The sequence below is a fragment of the Aspergillus tanneri genome, assembly GCF_003426965.1.
Source record: "Aspergillus tanneri strain NIH1004 chromosome Unknown AapTan_6_pilon_pilon_pilon, whole genome shotgun sequence".
Taxonomy (NCBI): Eukaryota; Fungi; Ascomycota; class Eurotiomycetes; order Eurotiales; family Aspergillaceae; genus Aspergillus; species Aspergillus tanneri.
In genome coordinates this window covers 3,288,090-3,311,127 of record NW_022984633.1, presented here as the reverse complement: position 1 = coordinate 3,311,127, position 23,038 = coordinate 3,288,090, and the positions used below count along the sequence as shown (strand labels likewise).

Below are 23,038 nucleotides of genomic sequence, written 5' to 3'. Positions count from 1 at the left end.
TACGGTATAGTCAGATACTTCCGATAATGATCTGTAGTGTTTAAATAACGGACCAAAGATAGATAGTAACGTATTCACATTCAGTCATAATATATAAACAAAAAAAAAAAAAAAAAATGATACAGGAACTATAGAACCTTCTTACTCTCCCCCAAGAACTCCATCTCCTCATCAATCCGCCCCTTCTGAGCAAACCTGATATCATCGAGATAATTATCCCGGGGTAACCAGGGCCCTCGATCCGCCGCCTTGGGTAGACTCTTCTCTGCGGCTGCCACGTAAGTCGAAGTGAGACCGAGCAGACGACGAGGCCGCAACTGCTTCTGTCTCTGAGGTGTCATGCGCGGCACGGCGACACGGGCACCACGACGGTCCATCTCCTGCAGCAACCGGATCACAAACCGCGCGGTGGCCTCGGCGCCCAGAGTCCACGAGGCATTGGTGTATCCGATGACGAAGGCGGCATTGGGCAGATCCTGCACCATCATGCCATGCCAGATGTACTTATCGGGCATATGATGCGGGATGCCGTCTACGGTTATCGAGGCACCACCGGCGAGTTGCAGACGCAGCCCCGTCGCTGTGACGATGATGTCCGCGTCCAGGGTCTCGCCCGAGTCCAGCTCGATGCCCGTCGCCGTCACCGTGCGAATGGTGTCCGTCTTGACGTGGGCGCGCCCCGTGTGCAGACTCTGGAAGAAGTCGCCGTCGGGGGAGACACACAACCGCTGGTCCCATGGGTTGTAGCGCGGCGAGAAGTGCGGGTTGAAGGGGACATTGGCCGGCAATTGACCACGCACGCGACGGCTCAGGATCCAGCGAGCCAGGGAGGGTAGGGCCTGGCAGAAGAGGAAGAAGAATCGCGAGGCGAGCATCCAGCTGATGCGTTGCCAGCGACGGAAGAGAGATGTGGGTAGCAGATAGCTGAGCAGGGGCCGTCGGGTGTTGGGAAGCGACAGGATGTACGTGGGAGAGCGCTGCAGCATCGTGACGGAGGCCGCCTGTTTAGACATCTCGGGTAGCAGCGTGATGGCCGTGGCACCGCTGCCGATGATCACGACCTTCTTGTCGCGGTAGTTGAGGTCCTCGGGCCAGAACTGCGGATGGATAGTCTGGCCCCGGAAGCTGGAGAGATTGGGGATGTCGACCTGCAGCGGCTGGTGATAGTCATAATATCCGGTGCCCATCACCAGAAACCGCGCTGTCAGGGACTGCACCTGGCCATCGTGGTCGATGCTCAGCGACCAGGTCTGCTCGGAGGACGACCAGTCGGCGCCGAGCAGTGTGTGGTGGAAGCGAATGTGCTTGTCGATTCCATGTTCAGATGCAGCCTCCTGCAGGTACTTCTTGATGCTGGCCCCGCTGGCAATGGGATTCCCCTGGTCCCAGGGATGCCACTGGAAGCCAAAGGTGAAGAGATCCGAGTCGGATCGGATGCCGGGATAGCGGAAGAGATCCCAAGTGCCCCCGAGACTGCTCCGAGCCTCGAGGATGGTGAATTTCAGGTTGGGACAGTTGGCCTGCAGGTGGTAGGCGGCGTTGATGCCGGAGATGCCGGCCCCGACGATGACGACGTCGAGGGATTCCATATTATTATTTGATATTATTGAATGTTGAAGTTGATGATTGATAGAGGGAGGCTGAGAAGACGACTGATATATAAGACATATTGGCACATGCCTCGGTCAAGGCAGTCGCAATCCCAAAAGAGAAAGGGTCGCGACTACCGAGGAATCGGATCCGATTAGAATGGAAATGGAATTCAGAACCCCCGGAAATGCTATGCGAATCTATAAAATAAAACCAAATCCAATCCATGGGTCACCATCACCAGAGGGGTCTGCGATCGACGGGGCGCTATAACCGGATGCGGCAATCGTTGCGACTCACATGCCACTTTTTTTTTGTAGACAAACCCTAATCTCGGCTATTCTTCATCTCGGATGTGAGATAACATGGGGAAGCATGGGATATTCTGGGGACATCATTTATCATGGATCCCCCGCCTTGCATGATTGTACCTAGGGTACAGTTACACAGCTACTCACAGTTACACATCAAATCATGCTCTCTCTCCTCGATACCCTCGACTTCCTCCCCGCCCTCGTCTCCGTCTCTCTGACAGTCACCTGGGCCATCGTCTCCGGCCTCTGGCGTTCCTCTGCCTATCCTCCCACGTTTATGCTCCATGTGGGCTACGCTGCCTTCCGCAAGGCCACTGCGCGCATGTCCATCGCGCAGATGCAGGCCATGTTGCCGCTGTCTCACCGCGTCTACGATCGCTACGTGCGACACGCCCGGCTGACTCCGGACACGGTGAAGCTGGACCACGGCGCCATGGGGCACTGGATGGGCGATCGCAAGGCCACCAACGTGCTGGTCTGGTACCATGGCGGTGGATTCGCCCTGCCTGCCAACGAAGGCTACTTCAAGTTCTATACGCGACTGCGCGCCGACGCCGCCCGGCACGGCAAGTCGCTGGCCGTCTTCAGTCTCACCTACACGCTGGCTCCCGGGGCCACCTATCCCACGCAGCTGCGTCAGGCGGTCACGGCGCTACGCTACGTGCTGGACCGCGGATATGCCGCCGACCGTATCTTCCTGGGGGGAGACTCGGCCGGTGGGAACCTGGTGGGCGGCGTGCTCTCACATCTGGCGCATCCCCATCCAGCCATCGACCCGTTGACTGTCTCCGGGTCTTTAGGCGGCGCCGTCATGATCGCCCCCTGGGTGTCGCTGGACGCCGATCACGCCGAGCGCCACGAGATCGACTCGCGTGGCGATCTGATCACGCCCGCCGTGGCTGGGCCCTGGTCGCGCGCGTATCTGGGGACTGCGACTCGGGATTTCTATACGGATCTGGCGATGGCGCCGCCGGACTGGTTTGCGTCGTTCCCCGTGGCGAGGGTGCTGGTGTGCGCGGGGGGCAGCGAGATCCTGCTGCCCATCGTCGAGGAGTTTGTCGAACGATTCCGCAAGGGGTTCTCGGCGGTGGATTTCTGCGTGGGCGAGCGTGAGGGCCATGTGGCGCCGATTTATAACTTGTATATAGGGGATTCGACCGAGACACAGCAGGGGAAGAGGGTGCAGAGTTGGTTGCGAGAGGTCCTACATTGATATATATTATTGCGAACGTAGCCAAGCAATATTTATATTATACTGTGAATACTTATACGAGATACTACGATTTATACCTGTTCTTTACTTGCTTCGCTTGATCAATAATCTGCAATAGCAGGTAGACATAATAAGAAAACGACATCGTAAGACATGATATTGACAAAAATATATTTACAGCGTAAGCTACTGAGCTTCCTGAGATACCTGCCACTCTCGCAATCGCTTCAAACTCTTCGATCCAAACCCCCTCGCCGTCTCCTGCAACCACGAAGGAAACGCGCGCACCAGACTGATGGGAGCGTGATGTTTCGGCAGGATAACCTGGCCACTGCGCTGCGTCACGATCTGTCGCACCACGGCCTCGGACACCATCTCGGGCGTCAGAATCGGCTGCTTGAACTGATTGCCGGCGTCGGTCAACTGCTTGATCATCGGCGTGCGCACCCACAGTGGATGCACAACACTGGTGCGCACCTTGGGCGCACCGTACCAGTAGCGCAGCTCCTGGGCCAGTCCCTCGTGGAAGGCCAAGGCGCTGGCCTTGGAGCAGCAGTAGTCGACCATCTCGCCCAGGGCCACGAAACTGGCCATGCTGGCGATGGTCACCACGTGGCCGTGGTTCTGTCGTACCATGCTGGGCAGGAACTCGCGCACCATCAAGAAATGCGAGATCGTGTTGACCTCGAACGTCTGCCGGATTTTGGCCTCCGGTTCGTCCAGGATGGTGCCATCGTGGCCAACTCCAGCATTGTTGATTAGGACCGTGGGGTCTCCATGTTTAGCCCGGATCTTCTCCGCCACGGCGCGGATGCTTTCCGAGGATGTAATATCCGCTTTATAGAAGGTGACGTTGCGCGCTATCATTGTAAGTATATCTATCTTTTTCGAGAAGAAAGAGACCTACGCAAGGTAAAAGACGGCTCCTGGATATCCAGAATCACCACGCGCACCCCCGTCGCCGCCAGATCCTGCATGATCTGCTTGCCAATGCCACTGCTACCCCCCGTGACGAGCACCACCTCGCGCGAGGGCACCCAGGGCCCGGCTCCCTGCCAGTTATTGGCCGCCCAGTGTCCCAGACTGCGATTGATCTGTCTCACGGCACCCACAGCCACCAGAGCCGCCAGGGCTTTCGGCAGTAGGGGATGCTGCAGGACGGGCTGCACTTCGGGGGGGAGCCGAGAAAGGGCGGTTTGGGCCCATTGACGGACGACTTGAAAAGAATTGAGAGACATTGTATCTGATTGTATGGTCTCTTTCTTTCTTTCTTTCTATAACTATACAGATGTATATATATACATACATATACAATCAAAAAACCGAGGCTCACATGGGATCGGCCGTCCGGAATAGGAAAGCATTGCGACTAGATCATCGCACTGCTTGCCCAATCCGGCTGTCATGATCATTTCCATTTTCTTCTTTTTCTCTTCATCGTTTGTTCTTTCTTCCATCCATTTATTCTTTTTCCATCAATTAATCTCTCGCTTGATCATCATCTCATCTGTATTTTCCTCTTCCCCGCAAGCTCAGACACATGTACCGAGGTCGTCGATCAGTGGAGATGGAATGCCCAAATCAATGCCGAATACTGGGTCTTCTTCCCCATTCATTTCTCACCCATTAATTCGACCAGATATTAGATATACCCCAGAGCCGTCCCCAGAATGCAGACCCCTCCCCAGATCACTCCCAGACCCCGGATCTGAATGGACTGATCATGGACTCCTGGCTTGTCCTGTCCGGTTTGACCCTCGTCGAGGCCTATCTGCTGCATCGCTCCCTTTTCCCAGACCTCACCCTTCGCTATGTCGGACTCGCCACTTTCGGTGTCAATCTGACTCTGCTGTGCATCTGGAAAATCCTGATTTATCCTTTTTTTGTGTCACCGCTGCGTCATCTGCCTACTCTTCGTGTACGCATGCATCGGATATCATATCCGTATCCGCATATCCGCATATCCGCAGAATACTAATACTGTATAGGGCAATCTCAATCATGCTCGCATCATCTTTGACGACCCCCGCGGTCGTCTTCCCCTGCAATGGATGAAGACCATCCCCAATGACGGTCTCATCCATTTCCGTGATGTCCTCAACCGCAGTTACCTGCTGGCCACCAACCATCAGGCCCTGCTGGATATCATGAGCACCCGCACTTACGACTTCGAGAAACCCTGGCGGGCGCGCGATTTCCTGGCCCGCATCATCGGTTTCGGTCTCATCCTGTCCGAGGGCACCGAACATCGCAAACAGCGCCGTGCCCTGACCCCTTCCTTCAACGTGCGCAACATCCGCGCCATGTATCACCTCATGTGGGAGAAGACGGGGCTACTGATGGATGAGCTCGAGAAGGAGATCCGTCAGTATCCCATGGAGGGCACCGGTGTCGATAGCGGCGAGGGCAAGGTCGAGATGACCGTGTGGGCGAGGTATTCTGTTTTGCCCTTTATCGATCCAGTCTAGTGTCTAATATGTATAGTCGCCTCACCCTGGATATTATCGGCCCCGCCGCCATGGGCCGTGACTTTCGCTCGCTGCAGAACCCCGAGAACAAAGTGGCCGACAGCTTCCTGGCCATCCTCGAGCCCACCAGAGAGAAGATGGCCTTCCTGGCCGTCAACTTCGCCCTCCCCCAGTGGCTCGTCCGTCACATCCCCTGGCGTCTGAACCGCGTCGTGGACACCGAGATCGGCTTCCTGCGCCAGCTCTGCCACGACATTGTCAAGGAGAAACGCGCCGCCATCGCCGACTCCAAGGCGCAGGAACTCGAGGCCGACATCCTGGCCTCCATCATGCTGAGCGGCGACTTCTCCGACGAGGAGCTGGTCGACCAGATGCTGACGTTCCTGGCTGCCGGCCACGAGACCACCGCCAGCGCCTTCACCTGGACCTGCTATCTGCTCACAAAGCATCCCGAAGTGCAGGACCGTCTGCGCGCCGAGATCCGCCAGCGCATCCCCTCGGGGAACGCCCCCATCACCTGGTCTGACCTCGAGTCACTGCCCCTGCTCAACGGCGTCTGTCAAGAAGTCCTGCGTCTGTATCCTACCGTGCCCGTCACCCTGCGCGAAGCCATGCGGGACAGCGTCGTGGCTGGCGCCGCCATCCCCAAGGGCACTCGCATCGTCCTATGTCCCTACGCCATCAACCGTAGCCCGGAGTTCTGGGGCGCCGACGGCGACCAGTTCCGTCCCGAACGCTGGATCGACCGGGACAAGACCGGGAACCCCGTCGTGAACCATACCGGCGGCGCGTCCACCAATTTCGCCCAGATCACGTTCCTGCATGGCCAACGTTCTTGTATTGGCAAGGACTTTGCCCGCGCCGAGCTGCGCTGTGCCGTTGCCGGCGTGGTCGGTCGCTTCCGTCTAGCCATGCAGGATCCGAAACAGGTGATCCATATCGCTGGGGCTGTGACTACTAAGCCGGTCGAGGGGATGCATCTGAGGATGTCGCGAGTGGATGAGTGGTAGTGTTATATGTTATGTTTTGATTATGTTATATATATTATGATTGTGTTGGTTCATGTTATAATGTTATGAATGATGTTTATGCCCATGTCCATGTCCATGTCCTAGATGCTCACTGATCCGGTGCTTTCCTTCCGGTATATCTTCCTCCTCCTCCTCCGGCCATCCCTCCCATCCATCCTCCCAAACCTCCATCATCGCCAGCGATCTCTTCCCTCGAGGGACTGCCTCCATCATCTCCTCCCATAGTTTCATCTCCGCATCCTGCAGGAGACACTCATCCAGCATCCCCGTAATGGCCATCGCATCGATGGCTTCCCCAATAAACACAATCTCCTGGCGTCGATCGCCCCAACGGCCCTGGAAATCCGCCTCGATGGACCGTCGCACGTCCATATCCTCCGGCCACGCCTCGTCCGGTACCTCTGCGAACCACGGCCCGCCACATCCCACTGTCAACATGCCCCCGGCTTGACTCCATTCGCCGAATTGATCCGGTCGAGTGGCGAGCCAAAAGAAGCCTTTCGAGCGCAGGACGGGGTGGAGGATGGGATGGGACCGTTTGTTTTGGAGGATTATTTGGGGGTCTTTCTGAATGTACTCTTCTTCGTCATCCTCTCCCTCTTCTTCCGACGTGTCATTCTCACTCTCTCCTTCTTCGTCTTTATCTTCCTCTCCTTCTTGTTCTTCCTCAGAATTCTGCAGAAGAATAAACTTATCATGAAGTAACCCAAACAATCGACGAGGATGAAACGGCCTACGCGCCGTATACACAAAACTATTAATCCCGTATCTAAACCGTCAGCATCATATCACCATCAGCAAGAAAAGAGAAAAACAAGAGAGAGAATACTCGATCGTTTCCGGCACCGGCGCCATTCTCTCCCCCACGGCCGTCTCCCTCTTGGTCATTTCATGCAGACTACGCAACCAACCGGCTCCCGACGCCGCCTTAAGGAAATTAAACCTCCCAGTATCCAGGATCTCATGCACGTCGACGCGTGAATAATTCGTCTCGAGCATCTTGGCTGTGGGATTCAGCGTCTTCAACAACGTGCGGATCCGATCGCGCGTCGTCGCATCCACCGTCTCGATCTTATTGATAATAATCACGTCGGCGAACTCGATCTGATCGACCATCAGGTCAGAGATGGTGCGTTCGTCTTCAGGGATGATTGTGCCGCCGTATCGATCGGAGAGAAACTCCGCCGTGTCGAAGTTGGTGAGGAGGTTGAAGGCGTCGATTACGGTGACTGTTGTGTCGAGTTTTGCCAGGGTGTGTAAACCCCCTAATTTGACTCTGAAATAATTAGCGAAAGCATGAAAATAAAGACTAAATAAAAGGAGAGGGGAGAAGGGGATACATCTGATTCAATATCTCCTTCCCCTCGTCATCTACTACATCCGCCTCCAACATCGCGGAACTGAACTCTGCCGTGAACGTCTCGGCCACTTGCATGGGTTCGCTGATACCTGTACTCTCGATGACCACGTACTGCACGTCGTCCTGATGCGTCAGTCGAGCCAGCTCTGAGAGGAGATCCCCGCGAAGCGTGCAGCAGATACATCCGTTTTGCAACTGAATCAACGTCTCTTTTGTCTGGGAGATGTGGTGATTTTTAATAAGTGTGGCATCGATATTCAGGCTATTTCAGTTATATTTATCCATATATATATATATATATAAAGGGGGGGAGATACCTGCTCATATCATTCACAATAACAGCAATCTTGAACCCATGGTCCGATTGGAGAATATGTTCTAGCAGAGTGGTTTTTCCACTCCCCTCTTTTCTTAGTCTTTTCCAAATAACTAAAAGAGTGAAGTCTTACTAAAAACCCAGATAGAAGAGTAACAGGTAATTGTCTCCTCTTGGTCTGCTGGGCAATAGGGAATAAGGACGGATTCGCCGAATTGATAGTCATCTCTGTTCGATCAGTCTGTTAAAGAAATATACCTAGAATGCACTCATTTGAAACTGCATTTATATAGATCTATCCCGTCCCCAAGGTGCAATATTCGTGATTGATCATCCTCGTGGTGATTGGTGTCTCACTCGGTCTTCCAAGGTCCTTTGGCCTCAAGGTTCTCAGGGTCCATCGATTACTTGTAATATCTTTTCATCTGACATGATTGGATTATATTCATGTTGATAATATAATATTATAAATAAAACTCCGTACCGTGGTGAATTAGTAGGATTGTTGAGACCTATCTGGTTCTGGAATAATCACTGCCACTGCTGGATTATATCCTGACTGGATTCCAAGCTATATCACCGTTGTATTTCTTTAGTTTAGACTTTTATTGTGGGATAGTCCGGCGTATAAACGATGTCAGATACTCGTCGTGGACTCAGCTCTCAGTTGCATCGATGTTATTTAAAGTCAGGTCAGCTGCTTCTTATCAGTGTAGTAGCAGTCATCGATCACAGTGGATAGACATGGTAGGATGGCTGGAGCCGTGTCCAAAGAGGAATCTCTGCAGTTTGTTCTTCTCCATTCACCAAGACCAAGTTACTTTATAGTGTCTGATGCCATATCGTTATCGTGGTGTGGAATATCTCTAGAATTCTTCCTTGTAGATTAGATCACTACGAATAGAGGATCAACGGATAATCTGGAAGAGTAGTACATGCCATATTCATAACTGCACTACTCTAGTTCAATAATAGCTACGACTTCCACAAGGGACTATCATGTTGATCCTCGTGTCAATCCAAACTCCATTCTATGTCCTCCCTCGGTACAAAGGTACTCCGCAGGATGTCGGCTCACAGCTTCTTCCCCGCCAGCACCAATGCCCCCGATATTCTCCGTCCACCACGTCACCGATCGAAGAAAACTCGGTGTCTCCGACTCCGTCCACTCGTAGCTTATCGCACACACCACCCGCGTTAGAGGATACCATGCCTCAGTCGCGTTGATAGTGGCTGGAGGAAGGCCGGTGTACACGTCAAGGAGGACTTTCGATTCGTTAATACTGTATTCCATACTCCGCAGGTGGAAAATCCACAGAATAGGGAAAAGAAAAGAAAAGAAAATACATACTCGCCGGTACGAAATCAGGTAGGTTGCCGCATAGTTGGGCGGCTGCTGGTCTTGTACGGCGCGGAGGACGAGTGCTATGAGGACGAGTGCTATAAGGACGGTAAAATTGCCTATAGTCAGCCATGCATGTCAGTGGTAAATTGGAAAGATCACATACCGCATGTTGCGGGTGTGAATTGTCAGTAGACACAAGCAAGGGTAATGGATCGTATTTAAATGGACGCAAGAGATCACATGCAGAGTGATATTACTTCCGTCTGTCAAAAATGCGGGTTGCTCTAGGCCAGCTCGGACTTGTTTCCCATATACAATTACATGTTGGTATAGAATTGGATGAAAAGATACAATGGAGAAAAAAAAGATGAGATGACTGAAGCAGAGCCAGGCGAGCAGAGTGGTATATAAATAAACGCCGATGCTCCCCTGTAGTCACCCAACGACAACCCAATTACACTTTAAAACGAAGAGAAGAAATCATTGGCCCAAATATCAGGTAGTTCATAGTCAGCGGTGTCGAACAGATTCGCGAAACCAAGGGGCTAATGGAATCAGCAAATAATGCGGCTAGAATAATGAACGGTGGATAGCATACCGAAAGGTCAGATAGATCTGCGGGAGCAAAAGAGGCCGGATCGAGGGGGGTCTCGGAAGTGGTCTCCAAGCTGGGTGTCAACATAGGCATCTAGAGAAGAATTAGCCAGTATGGTAGATGGTTATTCGAGCAACTCACCTCGCTGCGACCCTGGATATCAGACCAGGATGCTCCCTGCAATATCTGTTCGCAGTCCCGGATGGCCCTCATAGCGGCCTGCTCGACTTCCTGCCGAACGTCCTTCGCGTTCATTCGCGCTTTGACGGAGCTTAATGTCATGGCCAGGAAGAAAAACGCCTTGCACCCTTTCCCTGACGTGGTGATCCGACTGCCAAGGGTGTCGAGTGTATGCTCCACAGTCCTTAGTAGGACCCCCTGCTGGGAACGCACCAGGTCGTCAAGGGTGCTTACCGAGCTCGACTGACCGGGCAGTCGATTGACGCCGGAGAATTCTCCCGACTGCAAAGCCAATTCCACACAAACCGAGATGGCGGCATGGAGGAACTCATCGCGAAACATCCCTCCGGCGAGTTGTCCTAGGTGAGGGCATCCCTGTACCTCTGGGAGGCTGACTGTCGGGACATCAAGCTGAGAAAGCATCTCGAGGGATGATTCAAGGCAGATCTTGCGCGAGAAAGAAAACTTGGGTGAAAGGGACACGCTGAGAGCGAATGGGCGATGAAGAAGGAGCATGAATCTACGCATGAGGAACAGCAAAAATGACCGGGCGAATGACAGATTCCCGGTCGGTCCACTGTCCGGGTACAAGGCAAGTGCCTCATTCATATAATCGCCGAGTTGCTCGCCCAGGCGTAATGCTTCGTCGTACGAAAGCCCAAATTTCCGTCGGTTGATGGACTTCGCTATACGGACTCGCAGCGGCAACGACCGAGACAGGAAGATCTGAAAACTGTTCCGCGTGGGGATCACCGCATCTTTGGGAGCAACGTCCTCCGTCATATCCTCCGTCAAATCGGCGTCGTCATAGTTCGAAGGTGGTTCACAGTCAAACTCATCCAGGTCAATCGAAGGTGCCATTCCTCCGTCCAAAGATGACTCCAAGTCAAATTCAAGTATGGTGGCCCACAGTCGACGGCGCATCTCGGCCCAGAACGGGGTCATTCTCTCATACATCGAAGGGCTCCGATGCAGGCCCATGGTCATGGCAGATCTGATCAAGGAACCAGAGGAAATCCAGACAACATCCCCGTCAGTAGCATCGGATTGGCGCGCAATCAGCAGGAGGCACTGGATCTGCAGCATGTCCAGAGTGATGGTCGAACTAACATAGGAGGACGCAACCCAAGATTGGACGGATATGATCCACGCCGATGCAGATCTGTGTAGGGTGTCGTTTTCATTCAACCTGGTCGTAGGACCGAAAAAGCAGCTACTGGCGGCCATCAGGGCCAGGAGCTTGGCTACGAAGATCATATCCGTCTTCTCGGAACTCGACCAGAACATCTCGTATTGTTTGCGAAAGGTCGGAACGTGCAGGATGCGGTACGTGGTTTCGAAGGTGGACAGATACAAGTTTAGTAGCTCATCCGCAACTCTCCGATCGGGTATCATCTTTTCCATCGTGAATGCCTTTTCGCGATAGGCTCTCTGGTGGTCCTGTCTCTCACGGGACCACACCTCTCCCTTGAGCTTTTTCATCCGGGTATATTCCGAGTCCTTCGACTTGAACTTGTCGCGACAGCCTCTCATCACCGTCTTGACCTCGTCAAACTACCGATAGTCAGCGTTAGGTCACGTTCAAATATGCCTGGTTCCCACTTACAAACGATAGAGATACCCCCCAGTAGCTGCGCCCACAGAACCGCGATTTCCCGTTCTTTCCCCGGAAGCAGGCAGACTGCGGCAGATGCTTGACGTTCTCGCCGAGATACTGGGCATCACAAGACACCCGCAGCGGCGAATCCGCGTCATGTCCCAAGCTCTCCGGGGTCTGGACAGGGCCTGCCCTGGATAGGCCCTGCTCCAACATCTGCACCCGATGGCGTAGTTCGTGGAGCTCGTCGGGACGTCCCTTGGGTTTCGTGACGCGGTGATGCTTGGAATCGAAGATATACAGCCCACCGTGGACAGAACTGGTCCGACTGCTGGACTTATGTGCCTGATCGGGGGAAGTGGTCGCCACGGACCTCGGTTCTGTCAGCGCATTCGACTGGGGACCAGTATACACACACCGGTCCGGAGTCTTGGACTTGATGCACTGTCCGCATGGCAAAGCTCGGTCGCATTTCAGCTTGCGTCGCCTGCATGCAGTGCACGATAATGCCGGTCTCCGTCGTCTAGTTGGCGACTTTGGCGAGGTCGCTCCAATCGAATAGAAGTGGCGATCGTAGTCTTCGCCCATGGATACCAGATTACGATTGCCTGTTGCTCGAACATTGGATACTTCGTTGTTGAACTGAGAATGCCTTGGCAGTGACGGGAACAAAGCCAAAGCGATAAACGATGACCGGCCTTAAAACCCCAGCGGTTGAGGGGTTCAGGAGATCGATCACTGCCTGGTGAGTGATTTCTGAAGAGAAAAAACAATCTCTTTCCCTGTGAGGTCATCGGGTGGAATCACCGTCAGCTCGGACTTACCCCATCACGTAAGTCACGGGGTTCTCGGAGTTACGCTTTCGGGTATTCTAAGGCCGCGATTTACGGCGTGCATAAAATAAAAAGCATCACAAACACGACGAAGAGTCCGGTGTATTCCTCTACTTACTCTGGATATACGGAGTATAGACTGCAATTGTCATTTTGACATAAGCTCCTCTGATATCCCCCACGCGCCGCCTAACTTCCATCTGGACCTGAGGATCAAAACACCCCGGGAATAATACGCCAACGCACCTGGTCGCAATAACTCTCCCAGAGTTTCCCATATTTGGCCAAACATCGCTTCTCATCCCGGATACACCGGTGGGTCAGAAGAATGGTCATAAAGATAGCATAAGTCCAGGGCAGGAGATGGGTCACCCCGCAGGCGGCACACATCGCATACGAAAGAATCAGGTCCCCCAGGTAGTTGGCATGTCGGACATATCCCCACCACCCTAGATGAGCGGGCATTAGACTCGGTTCCGCCGCAGGACGGGGATGGTTCGTACCAGAGCATAGAAGAAGTGACTCATGTTTGACCCCGTTTGTCGTTTCGTAGGAGCATTTTATGATTTTGGGCTTCTCCCCAGCTATCATACAATTGCCCCTCGTGAGGCGAACTCTATATTTCTGTTCGTTAGCATGGCAATAAATCGTATAGCCGCCAAGCCCCGCGACTAGAATGATGGCCGCCATGGCTGGATGTAGTTGAACGGGGTTCCGAGCCAGGAACTGCGTCTGTAGGGTATACACCGCGGGCAAGAACGCTGCAGAGCCCCAGGCAAAATAGAACCCAAAATGGTCATGTTCAATATCAATGGTACGTAGATACCTCTCTGGTATCAGCTGATGCTCGAAAATACATGAGAGGTGAGAATTTACCTGTCCTCGCGGAAGAAGAAATCTGCGACATAAAGCAGATGAAGGACATCGACAATGAGGATGGAGGGAGTGACATATCCATGTAGCCGATGCTGGTAGGCTGTGAAGGACAGATCCCTGCTGATATTCAGTACGGTCAATCGTTCCCAGCATGGGAGCCATGGCTTCTCTACACTCACACCATGATCCATGACATCATCCCCATACGTCCAATATGGAACAGCTTCATGTCCCAGAGCCTTCCAAACCGAGGGTTGAGCTCGACTCCCATGTACAGATCGTAGAAAATCGACCCTGGTCCTGATCAGCATGGGACGATTCCAAGTCGCAGATACGACTCCCTCACCAGTAAACTTCCGGTCCTCAGGATGCGATGGCCATACGTTCGCCTTGACATAGAACAGGATACACAGGAGAAACCCGTATACATTGCCCACCAACAGAAGCGACTCCCATTCCACAGCAATGATGGTCGGGTCCACGAATTTCCCGACGGACAAGTTGATCGCCACGAGAATCGAGATGCCAAAGGCGAACAGTCCATTGGCCCTATAGCCGAGGAGATATCCTGCCGGAGTCGTTTGTCCCTGGCAGATCCTCCCGGGCAATTGGGCATAAAGGAGACACTGGAAGGCAACCCACCCCAGATATCCTGCGACGATCAAGGACTTGGGTGTGTGGGAGAACCGGGACATGAATCTCGATGGACCCTCCTCCAGAAGGACTCTCAGGGTCTGTACCACGGAGGCGTCAAAAAGCTCCATGGATAGTGATGGAAGGAAGGATAATAAGGGACACAATATACCCATAAACCCAGCCGACAGAACCCCCACTTTCCATGACGCTTTGCAACGTCGACCCCAGACGGCCTCCTCCATATCGGTACGTCCGAAGAAAGAGAATCGACGATGCTGGAGTCACGTATAGAAGGAGGTCGTTCTTATTCCCATGTCGTCGTGATGATGCATCCTCCATCGACAGCAGATGCATGTTGTCTGCATCTTGCCTCTAAGGGAGACGTGGCATGCGTGGATTCTGATCTATCACAAGAGGTGGATCCTCGTCATTCTCATTCTCCCTTGCATGCCTGGCCCCGTATGTGTGTCTGTGTGTACGCGCTGGACCTGTCCCCTGCTCTCTCTCGACCACCGATCGACGAAGTGGACGATGTTGCTGGCCGTTCTTCTGCTGTTGGCCATCGCACTGTTCTTCCGGGATAACGCTCCTTCTCGTCCTTATTATGTCATTGTCATCGGATGCTGTGCCACCCTCGCCGTGCTGTTTCCCCCGCCCTTCTCCGATTTCGTCAAATACGCCAACGCCTTTCTGTCCAGTGCCTATGTCATTCGGGCCGTGGAGCTGTTACTGGTCTATAATCCATCCCACCTGCAGCGCCTAGGCAGAGTGACCGATGCTACATATGATACCTCCTCTTCCCCTCCCCAATACGTCTGGAACCCCTTCCTGTTCACACTGGGCTATCGACGTCTCCGGTGGATCGGGGACCTCCTCGTCAACCCGCGTGCCATCGGTTGGAGCCATGGTCCCGCCAGATACCGGCCGCCAGAAGACCAGTCCTCCTCCCACGCGGCTTTTACCACCCGGCAAATTTATCGCTTACTCGTTGGGTACTTGATCTTAGATACTTACCAGGCCGTCTTCGGAAGGAATTTCCCCGTGGTTAGTGATATCCTGGCAACAGTCGTCCACCGACTCTTGAGGATCTCGATCTCTCCCCCTGTCCGACAAAGACTAGTTCAGAAGTATATCTTCGGTCCTGCCTGTGGGTTGACGTCGTATGCCTTTGTGGATGGCATCCATGCAGCGTTCAGTCTGCTCGGTGTCAGCCTTCCCAGCGTCATATCCCCTGGTCTGGGTGCGGAACCATGGATGTATCCCCAATTGTTTGGTTCAGTGCGCTATCTGTTCACATTCAGGCTACGAGGTAGGAAGTCTCCCCGCTTCTCGCCTCTCTAGCTAACCTCCTTCGCGTCTACTAGAAATATGGGGCAAGATGTGGCATGACCTTTGTCGACGCCCTTTTCTCGCCATTTCCCTATCGGTCATCCCCAAGTCCGCCCCAGTGAAGTTCAAGCGACTCATTGTCCTATATACCTCGTTCATCCTGTCGGGCGTGATCCACGCCTCCGGTGCATACGCCGTATCTCAGAATCTCCATGCTGCCGTCATGACGATGGTCTTTTTCCTCGTCCTGCCGACCTGTATATCCTTGCAGCAGGCGGTTTCCGGCGAGATTCTCCCGCGCTTACTCCCCCGGAATGCCCTCTCGCGAGTCGTCGTCGGGATTCTGGATGTTGCGTTTCTCTGGTTCTGGGCGACCCTCACCTGCCCCTGGTTTATTGAGTACAGCATGCTACCGCAGGCTATGGCTTCGATTCCAATTCCCTTCAGTCTTTGGGGGTGGCTCGGTCGATGCTCTTTCGTAGCTGGATTTGCGCCGTGAGCGCCTCTATACCGTGAAGTAAATAACCGCTCTTGCCTCTGCATATCACACGCGAACCAGAGGTGGACTGATTGATTTTGTGAACATCCTGCATAAAGTAACCGAAGAATCATTACAGGATCTTCCCAGCCGTACAAACGGAACTGTGATAAAAATTGCCCATCCATAGATCGACTATATATCAGACTATGTCATCTGGAATAACGATGCCTATATACAGGTGTATGCCAACCCGACGCTTTTTCTACTCCCGGCACCAAAAAGGCTTCATCACGGACCGCAGATAAACAAGAAGATACACCATCAAATAATTGGAAAGTACAAACGCGGTGAAAATACAGAAATAGGGCCAAATCCTGGATGAATTCAGGCCAAGCCCGGAGAGGTACTGTGTAAATGGTTAATGGTCTTTCGCTCCATCCATGTACGCAAAGAGATATACTTACGTCGTCCCCGTAGCTAAACTCGCAATATCCACATTTCCCAAAATCATCGGGGTTCGATAGGTAACCTACGCCCTTATGCGCAAGCCACGTCCAAGCGTACTCACCACACGTCATGTTCGGAGGGCTTTGAAACATGGTCAATTCACCTCCCTGGCATCTGACAGGCATGCCGCGCAGAACCGACGTGAGGACTCCCCCGATCCAGTACGTAAATGGCGTTGCATAGTACATAGTATACTTCCAGAATACAGGCATATTCGCGTGAGGCTGCAGGATGCCGTTGAATAACTCGCACATAATGATGAAAAATGGCATCAGGGTAGCAGCTACTAATGAGTCGGCGCTGGTCATCGTCAGTTATATCCAATGGGAAAATCGTTTAGAAAGATGAAGAATAGTTCACCTCATTGCTGCAATCCACTGACCCCAAGACGTGGCAAATAGGAAGAATAAGAAAAACATCAAGAAGCTATATCCCGCCGCGAATCCTAGAGGAAGTCCAACAGTAAAGTAGTAAAGGACGAAAAAGATCACGGCGCTAACAATTGCGTATGGAATCTCACAGATAATCTGGGATGTGCAGAAGGCGACCCATCCGTATATACCGCTAGGGCCTTCCCGGGCTTTCCAGATGTCACGGTTCATGATAAAGCGCATAGAGATCGCGTTGATGAATTCCGGTACTAGCATCAGCACAAGGAAGCATGAAAACGCCTTGGACTGCAAATCAGTGGCGCTATTGCCAATTTGCAAGTACGTAAGGCCATTGACCAGGGCATGGAGAAACGAAGCATATAGCCTGGAGTAAGGATACTCTGGGCTCCTCCAATACTGCCGCAGCGTGCGCTTGGTCAGGAGAGTCGTCTGCCGCAGAAGCGATGGTGTAGGTAGCGGCTTCTGAGCAGTTAGGGAGTTGCTCACCACCTTTTCACCCTTGCCGCGGATTGCATAGATCTCTCTCTGGACATTCTTAGCCTCAACAGACCGATTCCAGACGTCAGGCCAATTGATACTATGCGCGGTATTTTTCATACTTCCCACGACAACGTCAATGAGGAAATCCGCTGCATTAGTAACATTTTCTGGACAATGGCCATGGTCGGCGAAATATTTAAAGACGGAACTGCCCGATTCTCCCACTTCTCCAAAATAATAAGTACTTCCACCGGGGCTGAGTGCCAAAACTCGATCAAACTACTCACAGTTAGCCCCTGCTGATAGTCATCAATAAGAAAGACCTACCTGTTCAAATTGTTGCTGGTTTGCCTGGTGAATAGTGCAAAGGATTGCTAGTCCCTGGTCAGCCAACCGCCGGAGCAAACCAACAATGCTGGAAGCTCCCTGGCTATCGAGGCCACTGGTAGGCTCATCCAAGAACAGCAGTAGCTCTGGTTTGGCGCACAACTCCACGCCAATAGTCACCCTTTTTTTCTTTTCAATGTCTAGGGATCCTATGATGGCATTCTGCAGGTCCATCAGCTCCAGGGTTTCAATAACTGTGGTCACATATGACAACTTTTCCTCCTCGGGTACGGAGACGTTCTGACGGAGAAGAGCGGAAAACTCAAATGCTTCTCGGATTGTGCTGGAATCGTCATGAATATCCATTTGCTGACAGTATCCAATCCGACGGTTGAATGTTTTATCAATAGCCTGTCCATCGATATACAAAGTACCGGTCAGTTCTCCTGAGCTGGGCCGTTGGGTAAGAGCAGTCAATACTAGGCAGTGATTAGCCTCTAGAATAGGATGAAGTGAAGGATCCTGACCTACAAGTAGATTTTCCAGCCCCGGAGGCTCCAACAAGAGCAGTCAATGTCCCTGGTTTGCAATAGCCGCAAACGCCATCAAGAAGCTTTCTTGACTCCTTCCCGATCTGAACGAAGAGCTCAAGGTTATCCCAACTGAACGTGGACTGCGTTCCAGCGATGGTTTGCCCCGACTTCCCAACATTAGTGCTAGGAGCACTCGCCGGCAGATGCCCTGGTACAGGATTGCTCTCTTCATCCTGCGTATGCTTGTGGGTTTTGGAAAACCATCTCCGGAGTTTCTTGTGCTGGATCAGCCCTGCATTGTCTGGTTCCCACTCCATAACCTCGCTCAGCAGGCAAGTAGCCGCAATGTATACGACAGTGAAGAGGCAAAGGATCCCAAAGTTACGCCAGACATGCTTAAAATAAAATCCATACTTAACAGCCAGATAGTCATCGCCTTTCACCACAGTGGTCCCAATCTGACTTCCTGCGTAGGCGCAAGTTTGGTAGGCGATATCGGTGTAGTTCGGGCCCGAAGGAACAATCGACTGGGGCGCACAGGTGAAATCAGTATTGTGGAACTCCGCAGCCATCACGGCTTCGTATGTATATAGCGCTGGGGTAGTGTACTAATCAGAGGTATCAGCAACGCAGATCGGACAGGGGCTTGATGCAACTTACGGCTATCCATCCGACCCAAGGAACATCTTTCATCAGCTTGTCCACTGAGAGAACGTATCCGCCAAAGACAATACAAAACAGAACGGAAACGCCGCAGTAGCGCAGTGCAACTTCAAAATTAGACGATGCAGCAGCAAACAACCGGAATTGGGCAGTTAAGCAGATGGTGCACAGGTAAATGAAGAGAAAATCGATCCAGAAAGGCCCGGCCTAGTCGTAAAATGTCAGCTCGCAAAGACAAATATTATTAGCCGCGACTTACATTTGACTTAAGACCAGAGAGGAAGTACACCACAACCAAATACAGAAACGTGATGACAGCCCCCACCACGATGTCTGCCATGACCCTGGCCAAGCATACCGCACTAGGTCGAACAAAGGCAAACTTCTTTTGGCGACTGAGGATATCTCGGCCCTGCATTGCGTCCTCCAGCTCAGACATTTGAAGCCAAGCGAGCAGAATAGAAGAGTAAAAAAGTACTCCTCCCCGAGAGTACATACCATCGGTATTTTGAGGTTGGTTGTAGAACATGGAGCCAACCAACAGACCGTAAACGACCGATGAGATGAGCTTGATATATAGAGGTGACAAATGGCCTCTGATCTGCCACATCTGACGCTTCGCGCACAAAGCCACCTGCCGGAAAAGTGAAATAGTGTACGGTGATTTGGAGGACACGAAGCGAGATTTATCTGTTTGTATGGACTTTTTTAATTCCTCCACACTTCCACACTCTGAATCAGCGTGTGATGCTCCAATATTTCTCCCACTGCATTGCTGATCTTCATAGTTATGTAGATCATATTCGATTTTATTGTAAGCCGAGCTCCTCCTAAATGCCTCTTCCAGTTCGATAGGTCCCTTGGGTGCACGCTGTTCCCATCCTTGTTTGAAACGTCGTATCTCAGGAACCGTGACACTGGTCAAGAAATCGGACACTGTCTGCATTTCTGCACACTCGTAACCTAATCCCTCGAAGTAGCCCTTCGCCTCGCAAGCAGGGCCTTGATAAATCATCCTCCCTTCGTCAATCAGCAACACTTTATCAACTAGGTCATAAATGGCATCTGATGCCTGGTACAGTGTCATCAGTGTCGCTTTGCCGCACGTGTCGGTCATGATTCGAAGGCTTCGTGCATAATCCAGAGCCGACGACGCGTCCAAACCCCGCGTGGAATTATCCCAGCACATGACAGATGAATCCGTCGCCAGGGACTCGATGATCGAGATCCGTTTACGCTCGCCACCAGAGACACCTCGGATGTACTCATCCCCAACTAGAGTATTCATGGTATGGGACATTCCAAATACTCGACCATAAATTTCAAGATACCTTGGAATCCTTTCCTGGTATCTCTTGGGTGTTTTACTTTCAAGTGCAAATTTCAGAGTCTGTTGCACGCTGAGGGTTGGGAAGTGCACATCATCCTCCGGGACATATGCTACTTGGCCACGGTAGTGCTTCTTGACCTCATGAACGCTAAGGCCCGAATAATCGATGGTACCGGTAACCCCGAGAAACGACGAGTGGTGACCAGCAATTGTACGAAGAAATGTGGAACAACCGGCTCCTGGCCTTCCCAACACACTGGTAATGCGCGTTCAGCTAAAGCTCAACAAATATACATGGCTGATTGAGAAACTTACAGCATGATCTCTCCACTTCTAACCACCCCGGAAAAATCGCGAATCAACTGACGTCCGTCCTGAGGCTTCTTACTAGAAAGCCAAGGCTTGATGGTCCATTCATAGACATCTTGGAAAGTAAATGTACGCCACAGTGCCGTCCCAAGAGTCTTGACATCCGCATGATCGTCCCCGTCACCCCATGTCGACATAGACTGGAAATAAACCCCAAGGTTGGACCTTTTTTTTCCAGCCTGGAGTTCTGCTTCAAGGAATTTATCAAATGACGAATGCGGCTCAGGATACTCTTGTTGATGATTGACCTCTGTCAGAGTGCGATGGATTTCAGCAATAGCATCGCCATCCTCGAACGACAGATGCACTCGAGGGGAGGCGATGATGTCGGCTTGACTCCCGGCCTCTTGATTAGAAGCATGAGAGGGAGCACCATGTAGGTGAGGATGGAGGTGGGCTGGCATTCCACTTGACCCTTAACCCTATAGAAGGGAAAGTTTATAGTGGTTATCTGATGGATGAAGCTACCGAGTATTCATCCATGGCACGAGGGGTCTCGACAGGATTTTATAGAGGGCCAGACAAGGTCTGAATCTACAGATCTAAAAGCCATAGATCGAAAAGGAAGCCAAGCTTCAGGTGGCAGGCTAATACCTATGAGTAATCTGAGAAAACACATGGAAAGCAATTGCGGTCCGCCTCTTTAACAGACAGAAGAAGAATGGTGATTGGCCAGCAATCAAAGATCTGCACTAATTTGGGCAGGAAAAGGTCAGGAGGCGCCTTATTTTCCGACTATGGCAGCTCGCTAGAGAAGAATGAATCATAGGACCCAGCAAAAAACTGAGCACAAGTGACCCATGATGAATTCGAACTTCCAGTCCGACATGCTTTGGCTCCGATACTTTTAAATCCTGGCCAGGAACTATTCCGAAAACGGCAGCCAAGACGGAAGTTCCCACTTTTTCATTCCGTAATTTTTGCCTTGATGCCTTTTGGTCCGTTGGATTCCTATCCTAACTAACATTGAATAACCATTCTTTCCAATTTCACTTCCGATGCCACCATTCATGGCCACTTAAAGAAAAAAGAAAAGAAAGAAAAACTATCTAGAAGCGCTCCAAAGCTTACTCAGACAGAGCTAAACAACTAAGTATTTACATATTAACAGTGGGTTTATTAGTCCCTCCTTCAACAGTTCAATTCAATCATTAGCCTATAATAATATTCTTCCAATTGTGCTCTCAACTGCGGAGTAATGTTCCGATATGTCCTCACTCCCAACTATACATGCTCTCCACACTCCACAGCCAGGTTAGCCCTGCCAGCGTATTGCACTATCTCTTTCCTGACCCCAAAATAAATCAGCATCGGGCCCTTTGGCTGCCGAAACGCGTTTTACGCCAACAACTCTATTCTCTCTACAAATAAGGATATCGCCGGACCCATTCCTTACAACGCGAACCGCGGTTTCGGCGGGTATATACGTGTATAAGCAGTTCTATGTACTACTACGTTACCTACCATCTACTAATAATTACTCCGAGTGTTCCTTTGGATATCATTGGGAAACTTGGTACAACGCGTGCGAGAGCCTTTTTACTTAATTGTATGAAGTACATCACAGGTCGTTTGTATCCTCTGCAAAGGACAATAACAACTTGTTTTTGAATGTCCCAATTCTACTGTTGCCTTGTTTTGCCTCATTCACGGGTTTAAGCCCGTGATTTCTAAAACTATGGAATTCTATGTTATTGGAAACATGACAATCTCGTGCGCAAAATCCCTGAGAACGACTACCAAACATGCTTTCTTCATAACCAACATGCGGCCTGCACTGACACGTCTCTCATCATATGATCATCCCATATTGCATTTTCCGCATCAAGTTCAAGTCGGGCTGAAAGTCTTTCTATAACTGCTAGAAGGTGTCGATCAAAGCCACACGATATGCGGAGTCGGTGTGCCTACCTACCTTCACCCAAGAAGACAGCCATTGCCATAAAGGAGATTCTGAAGCTCTATGGCAATTTCAAAGACTGCCGGCGACTTCTACAACATTCCTACGCGTCAGACTTTCATACTTCTATGGAGCTAGAACCTACATAAAACTACGAAAAAATCGTTCTTGTAACAATTTTTTACTCTAACATTTTTAGAAACTGCCGAGCAGAAATGTTAATGCTCACTCCAGGTCCAATAATGGATATCTATAGTAAGGCCCGTAACTAATTCGGTGGAAAATATTTTAAATGATACAAACGCAGGAAGGGGTTTAGATTTGTCATGGTACTATACTAGATTCGCCAAATATTTACGACGAGCTTTCCGAT

General features: G+C 51.5%; 8 protein-coding genes across 8 annotated transcripts; 3 read left to right on the top strand and 5 right to left on the bottom strand.

Moving 5' to 3' along the window:
• Positions 1-128: 128 nt before the first annotated feature.
• ATNIH1004_009110 (flavin-containing monooxygenase) lies at positions 129-1,589 on the bottom strand (the record flags this gene model as incomplete). Its single annotated transcript, XM_033573710.1, has 1 exon — positions 129-1,589. One exon carries the CDS (start codon positions 1,587-1,589, stop codon positions 129-131), a length of 1,461 nt encoding a protein of 486 aa, XP_033424262.1.
• A 475-nt stretch (positions 1,590-2,064) lies between these two features.
• Positions 2,065-3,117, top strand: ATNIH1004_009109 (lipase/thioesterase family protein; the record flags this gene model as incomplete). Its single annotated transcript, XM_033573709.1, has 1 exon — positions 2,065-3,117. The coding sequence occupies one exon, from the start codon at positions 2,065-2,067 to the stop codon at positions 3,115-3,117; it is 1,053 nt and encodes a 350-aa protein (XP_033424261.1).
• A 186-nt stretch (positions 3,118-3,303) lies between these two features.
• Positions 3,304-4,355, bottom strand: ATNIH1004_009108 (SDR family oxidoreductase; the record flags this gene model as incomplete). Its single annotated transcript, XM_033573708.1, has 2 exons — positions 3,304-3,977; positions 4,025-4,355. 2 exons carry the CDS (start codon positions 4,353-4,355, stop codon positions 3,304-3,306), a joined length of 1,005 nt encoding a protein of 334 aa, XP_033424260.1.
• A 485-nt stretch (positions 4,356-4,840) lies between these two features.
• ATNIH1004_009107 (cytochrome P450) lies at positions 4,841-6,595 on the top strand (the record flags this gene model as incomplete). Its single annotated transcript, XM_033573707.1, has 3 exons — positions 4,841-5,035; positions 5,106-5,551; positions 5,602-6,595. The coding sequence occupies 3 exons, from the start codon at positions 4,841-4,843 to the stop codon at positions 6,593-6,595; spliced, it is 1,635 nt and encodes a 544-aa protein (XP_033424259.1).
• A 63-nt stretch (positions 6,596-6,658) lies between these two features.
• ATNIH1004_009106 (CobW domain protein) lies at positions 6,659-9,805 on the bottom strand (the record flags this gene model as incomplete). The annotated part of the gene is made up of 6 exons (XM_033573706.1): positions 6,659-7,385; positions 7,446-7,892; positions 7,957-8,099; positions 9,371-9,558; positions 9,644-9,732; positions 9,801-9,805. 6 exons carry the CDS (start codon positions 9,803-9,805, stop codon positions 6,659-6,661), a joined length of 1,599 nt encoding a protein of 532 aa, XP_033424258.1.
• Positions 9,806-10,098: 293 nt separating this feature from the next.
• Positions 10,099-14,708, bottom strand: ATNIH1004_009105 (putative C6 transcription factor; the record flags this gene model as incomplete). Its single annotated transcript, XM_033573705.1, has 10 exons — positions 10,099-10,182; positions 10,236-10,325; positions 10,374-11,966; positions 12,019-12,453; positions 13,089-13,291; positions 13,346-13,668; positions 13,719-13,835; positions 13,898-14,012; positions 14,065-14,452; positions 14,517-14,708. 10 exons carry the CDS (start codon positions 14,706-14,708, stop codon positions 10,099-10,101), a joined length of 3,540 nt encoding a protein of 1,179 aa, XP_033424257.1.
• A 93-nt stretch (positions 14,709-14,801) lies between these two features.
• On the top strand, positions 14,802-16,182 carry ATNIH1004_009104 (wax synthase family protein; the record flags this gene model as incomplete). The annotated part of the gene is made up of 2 exons (XM_033573704.1): positions 14,802-15,663; positions 15,719-16,182. The coding sequence occupies 2 exons, from the start codon at positions 14,802-14,804 to the stop codon at positions 16,180-16,182; spliced, it is 1,326 nt and encodes a 441-aa protein (XP_033424256.1).
• A 244-nt stretch (positions 16,183-16,426) lies between these two features.
• Positions 16,427-21,169, bottom strand: ATNIH1004_009103 (putative ABC multidrug transporter; the record flags this gene model as incomplete). Its single annotated transcript, XM_033573703.1, has 8 exons — positions 16,427-16,570; positions 16,629-16,971; positions 17,032-17,822; positions 17,871-18,349; positions 18,402-19,011; positions 19,064-19,273; positions 19,326-20,652; positions 20,712-21,169. The coding sequence occupies 8 exons, from the start codon at positions 21,167-21,169 to the stop codon at positions 16,427-16,429; spliced, it is 4,362 nt and encodes a 1,453-aa protein (XP_033424255.1).
• Positions 21,170-23,038: the final 1,869 nt, after the last annotated feature.